Genomic DNA, 22,635 nt, shown 5'->3' on the forward strand with positions numbered 1-22,635 from the left:
ATTACCACGTGGTGGTAACAGATTGTTTGAACTGGAGAGAAAAGCCATTCGAAGCTAATTAAGCAGCCATTCCCGGCTCTATTCACGAGCAGAGGACCGAGGAGCACAGGCATTTGTCAGCGCTTGACCCTCGTGGTATTGATGGACAGCGCTGTTACATGAATGACAGGCTCCAGGGGAAAGGGCCAATGAGGAGCCGAGGAGGAAGCGCGCCGTGTCCTGATTGGACAAGATGCTTTAAAGGCACAGAGACAGCCCACGTGGGGCAGATTGGAGCCTTCAAAACAAGGCAGCTCAGACACGGATGATGTTCTTATCAGACAAAGGCAATCATCTCTGCTCCCCCTGCAGCAGATGCACCCGCGCTCACGGAGCCCACAGCCGCTTGTTAAGTCACACCATCGATTGGTCATGTGTCCTTTATGGCAGTCTACAGCCCTGATGGCTGCTGCACAGGAGAGGGGAACAGGGATAAGCATTTCTGTGGGCTACACGGTGGTCATGACACCAAAGACAGTTTTACAATTCACAACACAGTGGAAACTGACAAAGAGGACTCTCTTTGTCCGAGCTTGTCAGAAATGGACTGAGCAGTGTTCAATTGATCTCAGCTAAAATGAATGAGCGTTGTTTTCGTGGCAGAGAGTCATTAATGAGGTGGGGGAGTTAGCACTACCACTGTCGTATTTTAGCTCAGCACGAACACCAGCCGATTGTGGGCAGTGGGGCGGACAGATGATGCGTGTATCCGCGAGATGATGTCATACACCGCTGCACCCCACGTGGGGCCTCTTTTTCCGATAGGCAGATGTGGCCCTATGCTTTCCTATAATCCGATTGGACAGATAGGCGCTTTCAAGGCAGTTCTGCCCTGCTGCCTGTGTGTGGCAACCAGGCTGCGCCGGACAACTGGGGAAATGCGAGCTGTGGAGAGGACCGTGTAACGCTTACATTCTACAGTCTTTACGAGCCAGGAGAGAGATTTTTGAGGTATTGCATTCGCTTTTTGAACGCCCTTTCTCCTTCTTGGGATTAACCGAGCAGTCGGCTCATTTTTCGGAGCTCTTTACCTGAAAATACCGTCCAGTAATAGAGAAAGGCTATCGACTGTCCCGGACTGAGGGTGTTTTTGCCAAGATATAAGAACGTGGCGCGAACATTTTGATGGATTTAAACAAATGAATTCAACTCGGATTGTTTGTTCATCGACAGACGGATGGCTCGTTCTGAGACCTTTTTTGCCCTGGTTTTAAAGCGTGCGCTCAACAGCGCGCTGTTTCCCTCCACTTTACGCAGAGTTTGACTGCGGCTCGAGCTCAGCTGATGGCGCTTGTGACCAGCAAAGACGTGCTATTGATGGAAGTTAAATTCAGTATTGTTACAAAACATCAAGGGAAGTAGTAAAGCTTGCTAGCTTGACCTATTGTATTTGCAAATGGCTGGCTGACCGCGTAAGGTAAACACGACAGTGGACCTGGTTAGGATCACAAACAGACCTTTGTTGGTCTTTGGTAGGAAACTATACGGACACCCTTTTTTACTTTGAGCTTATCTGGGCAAACAAATACGGCGCTGAGGACATAAACAAAGAACTGCCTTTATATTTCAAGATGTATCCACAAGGCCGACATCCGGTGAGTCCAAGCATTGTGCTCTGATCTGTGTGACTTCACAAGACCCATCTTTGTTTCTTATAATGCAATATCATTATAGATAAACCATGTGATTCGGCATTGGCTAGTCATTTTCATTCGTTAATATCCATCTAGCAATGCTCTCTAAAAAGCATTGTAAATTGTGACTCCTTTAATGTAATTACAAACTGACGTTTATCTTGTCAGGCTCCACATCAACCTGGCCAGCCTGGCTTCAAATTCACTGTAGCAGAGTCCTGTGACAGGATTAAGGATGAGTTCCAGTTTCTACAGGCCCAGTACCACAGGTAATAAGCCTGCACTGTCATTATATGATTCTGAAAGCACCTAGAGCACAAAAGGTTAAGCTCATGTTTGAATGTTGACTGTTGTGGCTTTGATGAAAGACAAGGGTGTGTTGGTTTTCAATACACAGTCTGGTCAAGTGTGAGTGACTTACTACAGGGTAGAGACACCTGAAAATGACACATGTCTTCTATTTTAGTCTTAAGGTGGAGTATGACAAACTGGCCAGTGAGAAGACAGAGATGCAGCGCCATTATGTCATGGTAAGATTATTATTACACAATAAGTATGGCTTTATATGGTTGCTGTCATAGCTGCACCTGAAGCTGACCAGCCAGCGCTCTGTGCATCTAAACAGAACAGACACATTCAAAATACATTGAACTCTGTTATGCTTATGAATATGGTGACCTACATTCCGCGAGTTTCACCAGATCATGTGTTTTTCTTTCAGTATTACGAGATGTCCTATGGGCTGAACATAGAGATGCACAAACAGGTATGTACTTTCAAAGACTAACAGACACACAACACTGGGCTAAAACCAGTGTGTGCAAGTGTAAACACACCATAAATGAATCCATGACTCAATCTGGAGCTGTCTCTTCTTATATCAGTCACAGCCATTGGTGCAAAGTCTAACACATTTCTTCATTGATATTGCTGCACGTATGAAGGAGATAGGTGCTTGGATAATGATGCTAGTTGCTTTGATAGCTGCTGTCAGGCACTTATCAGAGCAGAAGAGAGGGGGGAGGGGGAGGAGAGGACCAGTGGGGGTTCGGGGTGGGGGCCACGGCACAGCGCTGAGAAAACAGGTTAATCGACTGATCCATTTTAGCACCTGACTTTTCTCCCCAGCCTCGGCCCAAGTGATGAGAGTGCTTGAATAATTCATCAGAGGGGCTCTAACCTGCTGAACGCTGTGTTTGTGTGCAAACAGAAACTGGGCCCCACATTACAACTGAGGAGGAGGGGACGGGGCCAACAGGCTATGGCAAGGAGACAGTGGATTATAATAGAGTGGTAGATGTGATAGTATGCCACAAGGATGTTCTTTTTCAAAAGTCTATGTTCTGTCACGTTAGATTACAGTGGAGGATGGTAGTGGGAGTGTTGTTGAACAGGACACAGATCAATTACAGCTTTGTTGCTTGTAGTGGTTTGTATTAACAATAATAATATGTCGATGCTCTTGGATAACAAACCTAACCTTGGATAACAACAACCATATGACATTTTTGCAACCCTTCAGACATGTGCTACTTAAATATGTCTGTAAATGTCTTAGTGGACTTGAAAATGAACCACACACGAGCAGAAACATTACCGGTACACTGTTTTGTTTTAAAGATTACACAGCAAGTATATTTTATAGATTGTAGCAGGAGGTGTGGCCGTATAGATACCGTACTTGTAAATGTCTTGGTTGAGGCTTAAGTATCGCACTAAACATAAATGGACCACAAAACCAAATATGTATATGTATATGTAGATTAACAAAAATGTAACTATCCCCCAAGAACCTGTTTACAACTATAGATTTAAAATGCATGAAACTGTAGAGATATACGTGTGCATACTTCAGACACAGCCGGAGCTTCCTGTTGAATCTACCCATAAAGAGCTCTAAACAGTGTGACACTTTGCCCTGAGTGCTCTGAAGTGGGTTTTAAGGAGCTGTACATGAGGGCGGCGGAGCCCAAAGCGACGGTGCACTTTTATCTGCCTCGGGCTTGTTCCTCTGTGTTTACATGTTCTGTCGTAGTGTTTAGAGTCAGCGGGCTTTCCTTACTGCTGTCACGGCCACATGAGGCTGTATCTCTGTAATCTTTGATTTACAATAACAACGCCCAAAGCAGACCAAATATGGTTCTTTTGCTCGATTTATGTATGTGATTGTATGGACTACTCTGCACTGTTTTTTTTAGTCTATATTCCTGCTCTTCTGGTTAATTTCACAACCAGAACATCTACAAGAATGTTTGGCAGCACTTAGTAAACTATTTACAAGACACACACTAATTATTTATTTATAAGTGCTTTGACAATTGTAGATGGCTTTGTAGAACACCTTATAAATGTCCATAAGTCATTAACCAAAAAAACATGTGTTAATAACCCATGTATAATTGTCTATAAGAGCCTTAATAAGCTGCTTATTAAAATTATTTCAATAACCGAGTGATAAATGCTAGTAATTGCCTTATGTGCTTACAAACAAATAGTGCTAATTAATGCATTTTAAATAGGGTAATAAATCTTAATCTAAAGCATATTTGAGAACATTTGGATTGCTAAAATTGAATCAGATGATTGTCATTGAGATAATTCAAAAAAAATATTAAGATATTTATAGTCTATCTCCCCTATGTGGCTGTCTGGTCTTGCTCGGATCTAGTATTTCTTGCGGAATTACACGGCAGCTCTACCATGTGTAATAAATTATCTGGCCGTCTGCGCGTTCAAATGAAAAACGAGAGAAAAAGCCATGTGATGTTTGCGTTCGCAGTGGCCCTGGGTTGAACTGCTCCTCGTAAATTCCACAGATGATGTAACTTTGGACGCTGTTATTTCCTCTCTTCAGTGCGGCTCGCGACACACCTCCTCCTTTCACACTGCTCTTTTATCCTCCTTTCATTTGCTCTGTTTATCATCCACTCGCTGCAAACTCAATTTTACGACCTGCCTCCGAGCGTCTAATATGATTTTAACGCCTGTTGCGGTCAAACAGATGCGTTATTTGTGTAATGATTTCAGCCGGAGCAAAGGGGGCAGCGGTTGCCATGGCAGTAGGCAGAGCGGCAGAAGAACGGGGGGCATTCAGGGGATAGAAAGGCCTGGCCACTGTCAAATGGTATTGATCAAATTTCAGCTCATTAGCCAACTCTTGCTTACTGCTGCTGAGCTGTACATAAATGGAAGCGGGCAAATGGTTGGTGCGCACTTCCTGGGTGCGGTTGTGGCTGACAGTGAGGCTTCTGTGCTGCAGATGTTTTTGTAGGAGGAGGTTATGGGCGATATTGAGGAAAATGAATATCTCGACAGCAAAATTCAGACCGTATTTGAACAATGCATCGGGAATGTGCTAAAATGTGCCCGTAAATGTTGCGGTCGAGGTTTAAGTATGGCACAAAACATGAAGGGACCATAAAATGAACCACAAATGTTCAAAAATATCACTTTATATATATTATATCCCTGTTTGGAAGATCACACTACACATTTCTGTTCAATTTATAGTTGTAATCATAGACAATGTACTAGATATTTTAATTTTGCATTTCTCCAGAACAACAATTCTGATATTATCAATTTTTCATCATATCTCACCTCTAGTCTGCTCTATTCACATGGATCACTTAGCTAGAATTCATTGGATGGTCACAACTAGCTAATTTTAAACACTGCGATTATCTAAGTAATATAATTTCCTTTGCAAACAACAAAATAAACCGTCTTCGTAAAACCTGGCAACAACCCATTGGTTCAGATCTCTATGTTCTGCAATGCATGTGGTTCTTTTGTTTATATTTCAGTCTTCTCTCTCAAATGGTGACCTAATGCTCTAAAGTGTTTAAAATGTGCACTCTGAGCAACATCCTTCTATTAAAAGATAATTTGCAAACCTAATTGCAATATTTATCATTCAGCCCTTCTCTGAGCTATGATGTTTGCTCCAGGTTTTAATGAGAAGGAGGGTTCATATCATTCAGAGACGCACATTAAATTAATTGTATATTTGATTAGGTATTACGCATTAAAATGTATTCTAGCAGTAACTGTAATCATGATATAATGATTTATAATCCAATACATTTCACAATCCTCATAAAATAATGTGTTCTACTCTGACTTCTTCTTACTGTATCTGTTTTGCTCTTTCAGACGGAAATTGCCAAGCGACTCAATGCAATCTTGGCACAAATTATGCCTTTCCTGTCACAAGAGGTGAGTTTCAAACCGTCCGAGCAAAAAACGGTAGTCACGGTCATAGTTTTGTAGTTCATTCTCATCATTTCAATGCACCCGATAAAAGAAGGGGCTCACGTAACATTTCAAATTACATTTTAGAATGACTTTTGTTGTTTAAAACTGAGCTGAAGGGCAAGTCAGAACTCTGTGGAGGAATTGTTTAACTCTGTGATTACTGAGCCATGTTGGGTAGTAACTAAATACGTTCAGAATACTAATTATGGGTAATTCCAGTACATTTACTCTTTCATCCGGGGTTTGTCATTCTACAGTTACTTTCCTAAAACCAAAACAATACATTGAGGTACTTGATCACACAATTTAAACTCCATGGCATTTGTGAGAAAAAAATAGAAAATACAGCTCATGTGGTTTTTGCACATGCTAATTTTCCTTCTTTAACTAGTGATAAATAAAGGATAAACAAACTGTGAAACAAACATAAAGCTGTTTAATCCTAGGTCATGTTTACACGACTATAATATAATAACTAAATGTTAAAGTGCCATATGTATTCAGAATTGAGTACTCTGATCAAGCCATTAACGGAATACTTTACACAATGCATTTTAATATAAGTATTCAGTATTCTGTAACTACATTATCAAATTATTCATCCAAACTGGGCCAATCCATATGAACCAAAACGTGGCAAAGCTCCAAAAAGTGGTGTCATAATTCAGTTATATAGAGAAGATGAAAGGCCAAATAATAAGATTCAACATTTGTGGATTTTCTGTTTGCAGAAAACAGAGAATTGACCAAAGAATGATAAATGACACTGTCCTGAATCTGAAAGGAAAACGTGTCACCTGTAAACTGAAAGCTAAAGCCTATGAATTGTCACTTTAGTAATGTCTGACCCCTGTGTGATTCCAGCACCAGCAGCAGGTCGCTCAGGCCGTGGAGCGAGCTAAGCAGGTGACTATGACCGAGCTGAATGCTATCATCGGGGTACGTGGACTTCCCAATCTGCCCCTCACCGTGTGTATACCCTTTTATTTTCTATTTTTCACCATGACAAGGCCCGAGTTGCCCTAACTTTTTTTTGTAAATATTGCCTGTTGTTCATGTTTGATTTACTCTTATGTTTTGTGTTTGGAGTCTGTATTAATAATTGGTAGTATATGGTTAAAGATCTGTCAGAATAAGCAATTGTGATCTGCGATTTATTGTTACAGAAAATGTTATAATAAGCGATAATACCGGAAATATTTAAAACCAGATTATTTGGCTAGCAATGACCTAAAACATTATAATCCCCTGTAAAATGAAATTTCCCCATGTGTGGACAATAAAGGATTATCTTATCTTATCTTATCTTATCTTAAAAGCTATGTAAATTAACAATAGTGTCAGTAAAACTTAAGCAGCAGTTAATAAATACATAGTATATATATAAAATTAGGCATATATATAGAATTATGAAGCATGTTAAATTACCACAGCGAAATATCGCAATAAGCAATCATATTAAAAACTACCGGTACTTTATGTCACTGACACAACAACCATAAAGCAGGATAATCCCAGCAAACCCCTTTTAAAACTGCCATAAATAAATGGCAAAATGAACCAGTAATTAGCCACTTAAATGATGATAAGTCGATATAGTAATTAACATGACAGCTCTAGACATATATATGTAAATAGTCATTCAACTCAACTGCTACAAGGATAAAACATAAGAAAAAATGTCCCACTCTAAAGATACATTTATTGAACATTTAGTCGATATAGTAATTATCCTGACAGTCCTTGGTGTGTTCAAGCGGAGCGTCTCTCAAAGCGCTCGTGTTATTGGGCCCTGGTCTCAGTGGCATCTTCACTGCCTTGTTGTGTTTATAAATGTGAGTTGAGAGCTCTTCAGATCCCTCGCAGCCGGGAAGCCTTTAATTGGCAAAGGTCTTAACGAGGCGCCTCATCCTCCCTGCAGACTGAGAGCAGAGGGAGCAAAGCAGAGCAGCTCCACTTCAGCCTGGTTAAGAGAGAGAGTCTGTCTCTGTAGGACTGTTCACAGCTCCATAAAGCCCTGTTAAAATAAACCAACATCACGCAGTGTTTGGGAATTTGTGTCCATGGTTTTGTGTTGGGAGTAAGCATGCATTTTTAAACAGTGGGTGCATTTTGTGCCAGAGATAAGTCGGCGGTTGTCTTATTGATTGGAGTACAAGGATAGTGTACTGTCTGGTGTTTAATCATAGGCTCATTTTGGAAACCTGCAGAGGGGCTTAAGTGATCCCTGGGCACTGCAAGAGCAACATATCCAACTTATTTTTGTCCCTCATTAGTGAAGTGTTCCCTCTGCTTTGGTACTAATGTGTTCCCAGGATCCCCTCCATGACAGATTTAGTTCTGTTCAGGAATGAGATCTGGTGTCAAATAATGTCAATCCCCTCAAACAAGAAATGCCAACAAGGTGTTCTTGTGTGTAATAGTGTAACAGTGAAAATTAGTGTTTACAAATGTTTGAAAACCGTAAGCAATAAATAATTTTTCATAGTAGCTGTAAGTCCTTCTCAATCAATCAATCAAACTTTCTTTACAAAGTGCTTTACAGCGCATTAAAAATAATCCCACATGCCCACATCCCACCTAACCTCCCACACAGCTGAGGAAGCACCAGCAGAGGAGCCGTCTGCACCAGGCCCACAGCCACAAGACACAGACACGGGGCCCCAGGGGACCTACTCCAGGGGCCCACGAACCAGGCCCGAGCAGCCACAGTACACAACAGCTCCTGCTGGAGAAAATAAAAAAAATATATAGATATGAATAAAAGCTAAGACTTAAATTTAACTAAAAACATAAAAACTAGAACTTAAACAAAGTAAAAGAATAAATACATTGATAGACTTTAGGAATAGGACTAGGAGCCCGCTGCCAGAGGAGCGCAGGGGCCACGGGTGTTCGTATGGTAAAAGTACCCAAGAAGGCAAGACATTTAAAAACCATTGAAAGAACCTTAAAATTGCTCCTAAAACGCACAAGGAGCCAATGCAATGATGTTAGAATGGGTGTGTTGTGATCCCACCCCCGGGTCTCTGTCAGGACACATGCTGCTGAATTTTGTAGGAATTGTAAACCTGAAATGCTCTTTTTGGGAAGACTAGAGAGCAGGGCAATACAGTAGTTTATACAACTGGTGATAAATGCAAGCATCAGCATGTCCGTGTTTGCCTGACAGAGAATGTGGTGGACACTGACTATGTTCTTTAAGTGAGTGAACTTATTTATGTGATGTTTTGATGTGTGGGACAAAGGTCAGCTCAGAGTCAAAAATGACGCCCAGGGTTTTTACTTGTGCTGATGGATTGTGACTGTGCTTGTAGTTCGGGTAAAAGTTTCTCTCTCTGGGCCTCAGGACCGGTGACTAATTACGTTTGTCGCTAATACAATCCAGTTTTATTTATTTTGTTGATTTATCAGTCGTGGATGCCTTAGTCTAGTAATTCCCAACCCTTGTCTTGAGTACCCCCTGAGCTTTGTCTCACATTCTATATACCTCCTAACTCCAGATACTAGTTTACTGTTACCGTTTACTGTGTTGTGAATTATTACTATGGTACTTGTTTAATGCTATTGCTGTCCAAAATCTTCCAAAACATTCTTAAGGATGTGAAATTTACTACAAAGACATTTTTTTATATTCAAATTCTATTCAATTTGATCCTCGTCTTCCTGGTTGGGAAACAGCAGAGACTGGAGAGTTTCATCTGCCGTTCCCCCACTCTTGTCTGTTTACAAAGTTGTTCTTGCGTGAGATCCTAATCATTTTGAGAGCTCCTCCATCACCCCGACGCGTTGTCTTTTAATTGACTAACTGGTGGACACGGGACAGGACATGTCTTTAGTTTCACCAAGAATGTCTTCTGTCGCCTACAGCCCAAATGGTGGTTTAAGCTGCTGCTCCATGTGAACGTCTGTGTTGTGGTCCCTGAGGCAGTAGACAAGCAGTGACACACAAGGAATAATCTGTGTCTTGATGAAGCAAAGACATTCCCGATGATTTCATAAAGTCCCTCTGCTCAGCTTTATTTGACCCTGCTGTAAACTGTGCCTCACGCTGAGCACTTTAAGCTCCATTCATTTCCCTGTCCTCTTAAATATTTATGCTGAATATTGAAAGCTTCAGTGTGTGTGCCAGAGTCAGCCCGTGGATACTGTTAATTATTCTGTACCACAAGTTTGAAAAAGTCATACATTTTTAAGGGATATAATTATTTAAACCACAGTTGTTTTTCTGTTGTGTGGTTTCTGGGACAGAATAGAGGATCTTACAGAAAGTAGCAGGGAAACAGAATGAAGGTTCCAAGGAAGGACAAAAATGTATGTTTTAGCGGTGGGCAATATTAACAAAAAGGAATATCTCAATCTTTTTTGGGGTATCCCAATGACAATATTCAGACAATATTATGTCAATCCAACAGAAATATGTTTAAAGATGTCTTTAAATGTATTAGTTGAATTTGTATTCAGGATATTAGCTACATTTCAACATATTGCCCACCTCTAGAATTATTTTTTTTTTGTTTTTCCTTCCTTAGTAGTTCGTTGTTGATATCTTTACTTTGTTGCCTTTGTTGTCATTTATCGGAGTACATTATACAGTTCCTGTGTGTTGTGATCTCATTCTGGATGTGCATCTGTTTGGTGTTTTTCTAGCAGCAGCATCTGTCCCATGCGGGTCACGGTCCGCCTGTCCCACTGCCTGGCCACCCATCAGGCCTACAGCCCCCTAGTCTGCCCCCTGGTCTGCCCCCCGGTGCTGCATCTGCCCCGGGGCTCCTGGCGTTAGGGGCTCTGGGGAGTCAGGCCCACCTCCCTGTGAAAGACGAGAAGAACCATCATGATCAGGAGCACAGAGGTGGGCACTTTAGGCATGACCTTCAACTGCTGCTTTCAAAAACACATAATCATCACCTTAAATTAAACCTCTGTATCTACCTCTGTATCCACCTGCGTTGCAACAATGAAATTTCCCCATGTGTGAACAATAAAGGATTATCTTATCTTATCTTATCTTAAATAGGGTTTAGACAATATGGCAAAACATACGTCACTTTTGTTCTTTGTATTGCTCAATCTACTGTATTCTCAAATTAAATTGTATTTATTGCACTATCCTAACCTCAACTAGATGTGTCATAATGTATATTGTCAGCGATTGTTTTTTCGATTAGTCAAACTATTATTTCTATTGTACACTGAGACATTTTAAATACATTATCAACCAAATAAAGAAATAAGGTTACTTCTAGATAGAGTATATTTATGAATTGAATGTATTATTTGTGGAAATCTGAAGCAGTTTATTTGTTTTATACATTTTGATTGAATAAAGTCGCCGGCTTTGTTTTAAGGCCAAAAGGCTTTTCATATGTGTTTCAGAGTCTGTATAGTCCAGATAAAGATTACAATTATCAAAATATAACAACAATTAGTTTTAATAGTCAACTAATCGCGATTAGTCAATGGATTGTCGCAGCCCTAATATACATACACAATATACAGTAACACACCTCATCTTACTTTTTTTTTTTTTTATTAGGACATGTTATTGTCACAAGAATACTAACAATTTTGCATTATCACTACTTAACCATAAAAAAGTAAAGTGACTAGCTAGTATATATTGAATCAGACTTGAATCAGACATTTTTAATAACAACGTTGATGTTTTAAATTCCTCTTTTACTCGTGGTTCTAATTCAAAGCAAAGCAAAAAGTCATGTGTTGATAATAAATTAAAGTTAGTAGGGAAGACTAATGTAAAGTGCACAGTGCCAGAGCTGGTAGCTGCGTGTTCTGGTGTAATCCTCTGATCTGTACAAACTGACTGACTGTTTGTCTTTCTGCTCCTCTTGGCTTCGTCGTCACCTCGGTTGCTGCTCTGATGTCTGCTGCACAGAAAGCACAGTGAGTACACACAGAAACGCTGTCTGTTTTGAAATGATGACTAGCTTTGCCTGTTCCCACATCCTTATGTCTGTGTATAAATGATAGACAGCAATAATTGGACCAGAACAGGAAAGGCAGGCAGAGGCGTTGATACTGTGAAGATTTGACACAGAATATGCCGGTATGAACCTATGCAGTGTTGGTGGTGGTGGTGTGGCTGTGGTGGAGATGGGATGTGAGGATGAGGCACATGGCTGAATCTGCAGGAGGATGAAGGTTATGAACGGGAACTGGATTTTTCGGAGACGGCTGCGTTGGAGGAGAGGGAGCAACCAAAATTGGTGCAATAGAAAAGATTCCCGCACACTGCTTTACTTGAAAAATGCGTATTTTTTCAGGCATAAACAACATTTTGGCACTAGATTTTCATCAGGCAAAAGGAGCTTCAGGTCGCCGTCTTAAAGAGGGTGTTGTCGTTAACTGAGCAGTGCGCCAACATATTTACAAACCATCAAATTCATGTAATTTAAGAAAAATGGGTTAGTTAATTAACTCATTTACAGTTAGATATTATATTAAAACAATACAGCTGCAAATAATTACAAAAATAAAAAAATAAGTGTATGTTGAATATGGTTAATGAATAGTTAATTATGTCACCAGGTAGTACAATAAAACTAGTGTGCTATATACAAATCCTTATATACACAAATTATCTTTTGTGTATATAAGGATATGTACATAGCACACCAGCTTAGCCTGATGAAAGCCTAGTGCCGAAATATGGTTTATAACTGAAATTGCTTACTTGCAACATTTTGCAAGTAAGGCAGGCTCTTTTCTATTAATCTAAGGGGGGTGATGGGTAAAAGAGTGCTTTTTCTGTGTATGAATGACTTGAAAGGTGATTGATTATGAGACAGAAGTGTCAGGATGTTGTTTGGTGACAGCTACAGTGAAAGAGGCTTTCTTGTTTGAAATTGCACTTCGGCCCCATGAAGTTACAGCTAGCTTCTAATTAGAGCGGCAAGATTAATCACAGTCACACAGAAATTACAATTTGAATAGTCTCAATTTGCAAATCACATAGACAGCAATTATTTAAGTAACGCAATCTTGTCTTTTTGTATGTTAAAAGCGGCTGGTCTTTTAGTTCTACAAACATCTTCTCTCAAATGTTAATGCTTCTGAACATGAACAGATCCCACTATCAAGACGGAGCAATCGCAATTAGATGCTTGTCCAAACTTTTTCATAAGTTACATTTAATTTAGTGACGCTCTTGAGTGCCTCCTGTCCTCTCCTGTATGTACTTAGCCTGTTGAATGTATATACCGTCTCTAATCCATTCTTTGCCCTTGTTACTGCGCACTGAATATTTATGAAGTCAAATGGAGCCGCATTTGTTTACACTCCCCCCTCTTCCTCCTTGCACGTATGCCTGCTCCTGTGATCTTTCAGGTGGCTGTGATCAGGCTGGCCTCAGTGGGTTCAGGGAGGGTTGTGTTTCTCAGACGGGACACAAAATGGGTGCAGTCATGTCTGAGGAAACGGAGCTGCGGGCGTTTAGAGGCTGTTGTTGCCGTGTTCTCGACTCAGGTCATCTGATCGCACACTGGTGACTCTGGTAAATGAGTTACGCTGAGTAACTTGCTGCTTGGAAATATGAGAAAAACAAGGGATATTTGGTAACCATGTTAAATGCATTAGTACAATTTGTCGAGCGAGTTCAAATAAGATTAAATAAGTGGAGATGGGAGGTATATTGTCTACATTACAAGAGAATACTGTATTGTTAAGTGCTAAAGTAGATTGTCAAGGACATCATACACATAGTACATAGTTTTTAATACACCGGCAAAAGAGTTAAAAAGATAAAACAACAGGACTTAATCCTAGTCCAAGCAAGTTTATAATCGGCATTTTGGGTTGAAATACCTCAACCAAAACTAAAGAGGTAAATGAGGATAAAGGCATGACTTCTTGCTAAATTTACAATGGCTTAATCTGGATTTGTCACAGCTTGGCATGTCACAAAAACAAATGTTGAAGTTTTTTGTGACAGAACAAATACCTTAACGTAAACTAAAATACTGTAAGACCATTTACAACTCAAATATTATCATAGGCAAAATTATTCATAAAAATAAGAAATTATTCCCAATTAGTGCAGAAAAAAGGTACATGCAATAAATATAAAGCCAAAAAATGTTGTTCATTTATCATTTATTGAATGATAAGACGATAAGGTAATTATAGTGACAGCACATTATTTGTTCTTTTCTATTAGTGCCATAGTATTATTTCAATATAACTTGATTCTTACAATACATGAGATGTTAACGAGAAAACATTTAGCTCTGCACATTTTCCCACTACTGGTCGTCTTAATCAGAGCATCTGTTCCTGCTCCGGGCCCCTGCTGTGCCCCTGTCTCCCTGACCAGGCTGAATGACCCGAGAGAGGAGCTGTGTTTGCCCCATTGTTGCCCTCTTGTAGAGGAGAGCCACTCTTTCAGATAAAAGATCAGGTATCATGTGACTGTAGCTGGGAGTAAGCAGCCCCTTAGGGTTGTCTTAAAAAATCTATACCAAATACTTATCAGCTCTAGATTTAAAACTGGCTACTCCTGAATAGTTTATATTGGTCTTGATCTTTATCAGAAGACCACATGGTAATAATAAAGTATTAGTTTGTTTTTATCGTTCTTTATTGAGCATTAAACCTTTTTCTTAGTATCAAAATAAAATTTTGGTATTGCAACAACACTGCCAAATGTATGTAAAGATACCACAGCCACCACTGTATAGCATGTCTGTGGTTAAATTAGTTTCGCTCGTGTAGTCCAGTGTTCAAGAAGGATGAGATGCGGAGGATACAGATTTTATTACAGTCAAATTAAAATTGCAATTTGAATGGACTGCAAACAACAAAATATACATTATAAAACCTGTTAATCCTGTAGTTTAGACCCAGACTGAAATTCATCAAATTCAGTTCATATGGCAGTTGTATCTTAAATATCAACGCTTCTGAGTGTCTTTATAACCATAAACGTCAAACATAAACGGTAAATTGAATTGTTATACACGTTTGTTTGTTTGTTTGTTTGTTTGTTTGTTTTTAAGTCGTTTTTCCCTGTGTGGTGTGGATGGGACTGAGGAAGGTTGTGGCACAATAGAATATAGTCAGAATGAGGATGTGGGATGGTGAGAGCTTTCATATGAATGTGTTGAAAAGTACTTTGTGGAAAGGCAAAGGTAGCAGGCTGTGATTGACAGCAGCAGACAGGAAGTAGGAACGGAACAGGAAAAGGGCTCCCTTGATTGAATTATTGGTTCTGCTTCATTGAATTTGAACCGTGGGGGAAGGTCCTGGTCCACCACCTGCATGTCTCTTTGAAGCTGCTATTGAGTTGACTAGACAATATGGCATTTCACTTATCAATCACATTTAAGGTCAGCTCTGTGGCACAATAAGAATGCATGATTTTCAAGGTAATTATGAGGCATAGAAACACCTGGAATTTAAAATACACTAGATAATTTTGATGTCATGTGGGAGTTCTCAGGCAATGCAATATCATCTTCATGGAAACCAATACCCTCCAGTTACTGTACATAGTTTATGTTACCCTTAAGTATTAACACCTGTCTTTTGTCCTGACAGAACAATTCCGTATCCCCGTCGGACAGTTTGCGCACTGCCACGGAGAAGCACCGCAGCTCCTCCGATTACAGCCTGGACTCTAAGAAACGCAAGGTGGAGGAGAAGGACAGCATGAGCAGATATGTAAGGCCCAACATCAACCTAAATCTTTCAGCGTAGGACAAAGACTGACTGTTACACATCTGTTCCCAGGACAGTGACGGGGAGAAGAGTGATGATCTAGTGGTGGATGTGTCTAACGAGGTGAGTTGAGCAACACACGCAACACTGTTATTAGCACCTTCTATAAAATATGCGGTAATGAGGGAAACCTTTTGTTCTAGTTTAGGAGAATTTCTGACTTCAGGCCCAACCACCTAACCTCTAACACTAACCATCCTTTGACAGTGAAATTGGATGTTTTTTATTCATAATTGTTACCCTGATTAGAAAGAGTGTCCTGGCTTTTCTGCTGATGCTAATGCTAATATTTTGTAAAAGGGAATAAAGTTGAAATATGCTACAAATTGTTCATATGCAAATATTTGTAACACTAAAATAGTTTTACACAGCAGTTTTAGAGCAGCATATTCCAATGTAAAACAATATGATTCAGTAGATGAGGCAACACAAAATTACAAAAAGCTGTATACTCCAAAACCTTGATGTGCAAATCAACATTTTTGTCTTTTTCATGTTTGTCAAGGATACCAATATTAGGAGTGACAGTTATATCAATATGTCTGTTAATACTTTATCTTTAGGACCCTGCCACTCCCCGGGCTAGTCCTGCACACTCTCCACCTGAAAACGGCATTGATAAACCTCGTCCCCCAAAGAAGGACGCGCCCAATAGCCCGGCGTCGGTAGCGTCCTCGGGCAGCACCCCGTCCTCCAAGGCCAAGGAGCTCAGTCATGTAAGTGCTGCACAGAACACACTGGGACAGAACGGGGTCAGAGTGAGGGGATGTGTGTAAAAGTGGATTAGAGCGCTGGTGCTGGAAGTGCAGGATGAAATGTCAGGGATAATATTGTTCCACACCAGGATGGGCTTCTCTCTAATAGCTGAATGTATTTAACCAGTCGAGGATTGCTCTGCCACACTCAAAGATTAAAGCCATAAGGGGATAATGGTGGCATCTCTATTGTGGCTCTAATAGGTTTGAGGGGTTGAGGGCAAGAAGGACTGTAGGCACTGGAATCCTGCCACTGCAAGACAAGATTAACTTCAGATTGCACAGTGCTGCTGCCGGATTGTAAAAATGCTTGCTTTGTGGTTCCCATGACAGAATGACAAATCCTCCACGCCGGGTCTGAAGTCAAACACTCCCACCCCTCGAAATGAGGCTCCCACCCCTGGCACCAGCTCCACGCCCGGGCTCAGGCCCATCCTGGGCAAACCACCAGGAATGGAGGCTCTGGGTGAGTACCAGCCTACTATAATGCTGTCTTGTAACTAGGGATGTAATGTCAGAAAATCATGGATAGCTTTGTTTACTTTTTTAACATGCCAGAACAACAAAACAATGCTTTTGGGTGCATTGGCTTGCTTTACAATTTCACAATAATTTATCTTTTAAATTGTATTGCATTTTTCTATTTGCCTATTTGTGTGTCGCAATATTAAATTGGAATTTCCCCATTGTTGGACAAATAAAGGTTCTCTTATCTTAATATTGCAACACGTTTTATATAAGGAAATCACATATTGTTGCTTTCTTAGTTGTAAATAATTTTTGACAGTTTGCCACATAGAAATAATTCTTTATTTCAAGCAGCCCCAGCTCTGCGCACCCCTTTGTCCTACCCAAGCCCTTTTGCCATGATGGGTCATCACGAGATGAACGGAGGCCTGACCAGTCCTGGAGTGTATGCAGGTCTGCATATCTCCCCTCAGATGAGCGCTGCTGCTGTGGCCTACGGTCGCTCTCCCATGGTAAATGGCCCCACCATTCATGTGTCTGCTCTCAGGAGTGAGCTCGTGGACTTGTGACCACATTCTCTTTGTGTTTTAGGCCTTTGATCCCCACACTCACATGAGAGCTCCTGGGCTTCCAGCCAGCCTCACATCCCTCTCTGGAGGGAAACCGTAAGTTTGAATGTAAAATGTTGAATTTTGTTGCTTTTATTATTATATATGATGTTGGCAAAACATGGTAATTCCTTGTTTAGAACCACAGTCATGTTTTAGTATTATTTTAGACTTTGATTAGCCCTAGTTTATTCCTGGAATAGTCTTGATTTAGACCTGGTGGTACACTGAATTTCCGATGTTTTCTTTGGTGGTATTTAGTTTTAAAAGTTTGAGAAACACTGCTATAGAGTAAATTGAACATAGACCTTTCACAATACATTATTTCTTTTTTACTATATTATGTAATATATAGTATAATATCCATAAGACCACTTTATGCTGCTGATATTTTAAAACCTACTGCATAAAAATAAGAGTAAAAAATAATGTTTGGTATTTAAAATGAGCAATGTACCATAAAGAAGTTGCTGCTAGTGCAAAAAAAGTATGTACGATAATGATTGAGCCCTAAAAGTTGTTTTTATAAGTCGTAAATACCATGACAAGTCTAATTGTGAGCGATTGTCCTGTGTAAAACTGGCTTTCATAAACAAGACGGTCAATGATAGCAGGCTGTTATTTCAGAGTAGAGGAAGTAGGAATGATTTACATTCTTGGATGAATGTATGCATGAGCTTGTTTACAGCGTTGTGTGCCTTTCCAGGGCGTACTCGTTCCATGTGAGTGCCGATGGTCAGATGCAGCCGGTGCCCTTCCCGCCCGACGCTTTGATTGGTCCGGGCATCCCGCGTCACGCTCGTCAAATCAACACACTCAGCCATGGAGAGGTTGTCTGCGCTGTCACAATAAGTAACCCCACCCGTCATGTCTACACCGGGGGCAAGGGCTGTGTCAAGATCTGGGACATCAGCCAGCCGGGCAGCAAGAGCCCCGTGTCACAGCTCGACTGCCTGGTAACTATCACATATTCCTCTGTTTCTTCAGCCGTTATTCATGGAATTTTGACCACTGGACCCATTCTTCTATTTTTGTATTTTGTTATCTGAATATTTTGGTAGCAGAATTTAAACAAGACCTAGACTAAGACATAGGCTTAGGTTTGGGTTTAGGCTTAGGCTTAGGCTTAGATTTGGACACATTTTATTGATCTACAAGGGAAATGATTTGAATACTGTAGCTCACACATTGCAATATAGTAACCAGAGCAAAACCAAGTGGTTACAAAATAGCAACATGTTTCGAATGAGGTAGAAAATGAGTACATGTACAAGTAGAATGGAATAAAAGTAAATAAAATATGTAAGGCTATGTACAAGAGGGGCAAACAATAGGAGCAAAAAGTTCCAAATGAAGATTACGTACATTTTGGTTTTGAACATAAAGACACTTCTTTGCTATCTACAACTACATGACAGTGGTTAGCGGTTACTGTCTGTCTTTTAAAGTGTTCAAAGTAAACCCTAAAAATAGCCTTTATTGTCTCTTGACAGCAGGTGCTCTTTACCACAGAATTGCTCCTGCCTTCCTGTTTGTATTGATCGTCTTGTGTCCTTTGTGCACCAGAACAGAGATAACTACATCCGCTCCTGTAAGCTTCTGCCTGATGGACGCACACTCATTGTTGGGGGTGAAGCCAGCACTCTGACCATCTGGGACCTGGCCTCACAGACCCCGCGTATCAAAGCTGAACTCACATCCTCCGCGCCAGCTTGCTACGCTCTGGCCATCAGCCCAGACGCCAAAGTCTGCTTCTCCTGCTGCAGTGACGGCAACATCGCAGTGTGGGATCTGCACAACCAGACCCTCGTCAGGTAGAGAAACATTTAACTGTGAGCTTTTTGTCCAGAACTTTAATTTGTTGTATTTTATTTAATGATTGTTATGAAATGTTGTATCTTAATTTTATTCAAAGTATATCTTAATATTCTAGATAAACTATGAGATTTAAGGTCTAAAATTGAAAGGTGAATGTTCCTGCATTGTGTTGTGTTGCAACAATGACACATTGAAATGTGCAACAAATATTGGTTCTCTTATCTTTTCTTATCTAATATTTACTTAGGGCCTTTTGGAATTCATACTTACACAATTTATATATTAGGGCTTGTGAGAAGAAACATCACATTGTAACGATTATTCATGATTACTGACACCTTGACTAAACAACAATGACATTTTGTTTAATTGCTGAGACTCTCATTTAGTATGTGACCAGCTTTATGAAATTAAACTTTCTGAATAATTAAGTAAATGTGACACAAACGGCCAGTTAAAAAAAACTTGTATTATCAATTATTATCTTGACATTCTTAACTTGCCTTTTTGCCTTTGAGTGTATAAATATAAGTACATTTTTGTGCTGTCAGGACGCTTGTGTATAGAGGATTAGATTGTTGTTACATCTCATGAACACAAAAACACTTTTCCTTTTGTAATTATCCTAACAAAAACACTTGCAATAGTGTAAAATGAACTGAAAATGTTTGTTTCTATCAAGGCTACATTAGATACAGAAGCCTCAAACCAGTTTCCAAATACCCAAAAATGTTAATTCATCTGCCAGCTTGTGTTAACGTAAAAACATGTGGTCCCTCCAGGCAGTTCCAGGGTCACACGGATGGAGCCAGCTGCATAGACATCTCTCATGACGGGACCAAGCTGTGGACGGGTGGGCTGGACAACACGGTGCGCTCCTGGGATCTGAGAGAAGGCCGGCAACTGCAGCAGCACGACTTCACTTCACAGGTGCAGCCTCAAAGTCGCCCTCCTTTGTCCCTGTTGGAAATGTTTGGCTGACTCTCTTCTCTGCCCGTGTCTAGATCTTCTCCCTGGGTTACTGTCCGACCGGTGAGTGGCTGGCGGTGGGCATGGAGAGTAGTAATGTGGAAGTCCTGCACCACTCCAAACCAGACAAGTACCAGCTCCACCTGCACGAGAGCTGCGTCCTGTCCCTCAAGTTTGCCTATTGTGGTATGAAAACGTATTCATCTTTAATCTAGTTTCAATGTGCATTAACAAAATATATATAGTTCTTCTTACCATTGAAAATAAATGTCTTTATTATGACCAGAATATTATTAGATGTATGCAGCCACACTGAGTCTCTATTTGTTCTTGATTCCTCTGCAGGTAAATGGTTTGTGAGCACAGGGAAGGACAATCTGTTGAATGCATGGAGGACTCCTTACGGCGCCAGCATATTCCAGGTATGTGGATCGTTATCACTGTCTGTCGTTATCATTCAGAGCTGTGGCTGCATCAATGGGAATGTACACTATAGAGCCAGGAATACAAAAGCGATCCTATCAGTTTGGTTTTCCTAGTTAAATAATTGCTATAGATGAAGACTTTAAATCAGTTGATCTAGTCTAACATGTGCTGTTCTCCTCCTGACAGTCCAAAGAGTCCTCCTCCGTGCTGAGCTGTGACATCTCCACTGATGACAAATACATTGTGACAGGTTCTGGAGACAAGAAGGCCACTGTGTATGAAGTGATCTACTGAGCTGCTGCTGTGCACTGCAGTCAAACACTGGACTCACAGACAGAATGTGGTCATGCCTGGGTGTCATGGGCACAGAGACTGGAATGTAGCCCTTTGCCCGTTCATGACTAACTCATGTACATAAATTACTCTGCGGGCCACTAAGAAGAGAGTATTGTCGGGCAGTTTGTTTTTTAAATTCTTTTTATGTGGAGTTAAAGTTCCCTGACTTATTGAAGCGGTGCTTCAGCTTGTGAATACTGTACATATTCGAGTAATAAAAGCTCTTTTGTAGATTTCTATTTAGTCTCCATTTCCATGTCTGCTTAAATTGTGTTTTTTTGTTGAAAGAGATTTACTTATAAGACATTTTAATAATATTCTATTTTTTATGTTACTTGTCTCACCATGACCTTTTTGGGGAGCTAAAAAGTTTGGTTTCTGCTGTAATAACAGATTTTGACATTTCTACAACCTTGGATTTTTGTAGATGCTCATTACCACAATTAGACTTACACTGCACAGCTGACACTTGCTAATTGAGTTATCTATTATTAGATAGTTGCCTTGATCACACAAGCAAGATTTAAATATGTTTACTACAGTCTTATGGTGATTTTTCAGATTTTTACAACTGATACCTATCCAGTTTGATGCAGCCATTTAACTGACTGTGAGTCATGAAACATTTTACAATAAGCACTAGTTATCCTCTGGTTAGTGGACATTTTAACTGTGCCACTTCATGTTATTTGCTGTTACAAACTAAATGTTTTTTTCTGGTGTATTTCAGTACAGTAATTTACACCAAAGTAAGTCAGTAGTGCTTGGAGCTTGTACAGTAATCTTTGGTGGTCACTGAGGTACAAGCATGTATTCAGTATAAGAGTAGTACTTAAGAGTTCACAATGAGGAGGATCTGGGTTTCCATGCCACACCACTTCAAACATGACGCAGGCGCTGCTCTTGAGGATCTGGAGAGGTCTGGAGAGCTGCTGGGCTGGACGGGTGAATGGTGCTCCTCTGTAGAGCTGCCTCTTCACTCGGCCTGTTGTCGGGTAGAAGCTTTCAGCCTGGAGCCCACTGCCACGCTCGGCTCTCACGGCCCATAGTCCTCCTGCTCCCACTCCAGCGCGGGCTTCCTGTGTGCATCTGTAGCTTAAGCCCTCGGCTCAAGTACAATTTCTTTTCCTCACATAATCAAACAGATGAAAGCATGTACTTGGAAGTTCCTATTGCTGAACTCAAGGACTCATTGTGTGGCCTTCCGCTGAGGTAGCTTTCAGCCAGTTCTCATACAAGACAGAGAAAAAACCCGAGTAACGAATGTTTTTCTTCTCCAAACCTAAAAACACCATACTATTTCCAAACTCTCCAGAAATTCAAACTAACCAAAAGCAACTTGTGTTGCCACCTCACTGCTAGGGCTGTATTCTTTAACTTGTATACCAAAAAAGATGGGTAAACAAAATATCAGGACCATCTGAAATGAACGAATCATCATAGATCTAAGGCTGCATTCACACTTGCACAATTTGCTATATAAAAATTCAAACTAAACTGGAAATTACATGACTAGAATGAGATCAAACCAAATCTACATTACAGAACACACATTTATTATTTTAACTAGATCCCCAGTATGCAATTAAA

At 40.4% G+C, this 22,635-nt stretch overlaps 1 protein-coding gene across 1 annotated transcript; it reads left to right on the plus strand.

The window, feature by feature from the left end:
- The first annotated feature begins 772 nt into the window (after positions 1 to 772).
- tle3a (TLE family member 3, transcriptional corepressor a) lies at positions 773 to 21,284 on the plus strand. The gene is made up of 20 exons (XM_072434607.1): positions 773 to 1,634; positions 1,842 to 1,942; positions 2,140 to 2,203; positions 2,395 to 2,439; positions 5,829 to 5,891; positions 6,795 to 6,899; positions 10,581 to 10,782; positions 11,827 to 11,834; positions 15,486 to 15,608; positions 15,678 to 15,728; positions 16,229 to 16,381; positions 16,754 to 16,886; positions 17,240 to 17,400; positions 17,480 to 17,553; positions 18,203 to 18,452; positions 19,063 to 19,310; positions 20,097 to 20,244; positions 20,319 to 20,469; positions 20,629 to 20,705; positions 20,896 to 21,284. Exons 1-20 carry the CDS (start codon positions 1,611 to 1,613, stop codon positions 21,001 to 21,003), a joined length of 2,289 nt encoding a protein of 762 aa, XP_072290708.1. The 5' UTR covers positions 773 to 1,610; the 3' UTR covers positions 21,004 to 21,284.
- Positions 21,285 to 22,635: the final 1,351 nt, after the last annotated feature.

Source organism: Eucyclogobius newberryi, unplaced genomic scaffold (genome assembly GCF_026437365.1).
Source record: "Eucyclogobius newberryi isolate DKJ021-1_F unplaced genomic scaffold, fEucNew1.0.hap1 SCAF_7, whole genome shotgun sequence".
NCBI lineage: Eukaryota > Metazoa > Chordata > Actinopteri > Gobiiformes > Gobiidae > Eucyclogobius > Eucyclogobius newberryi.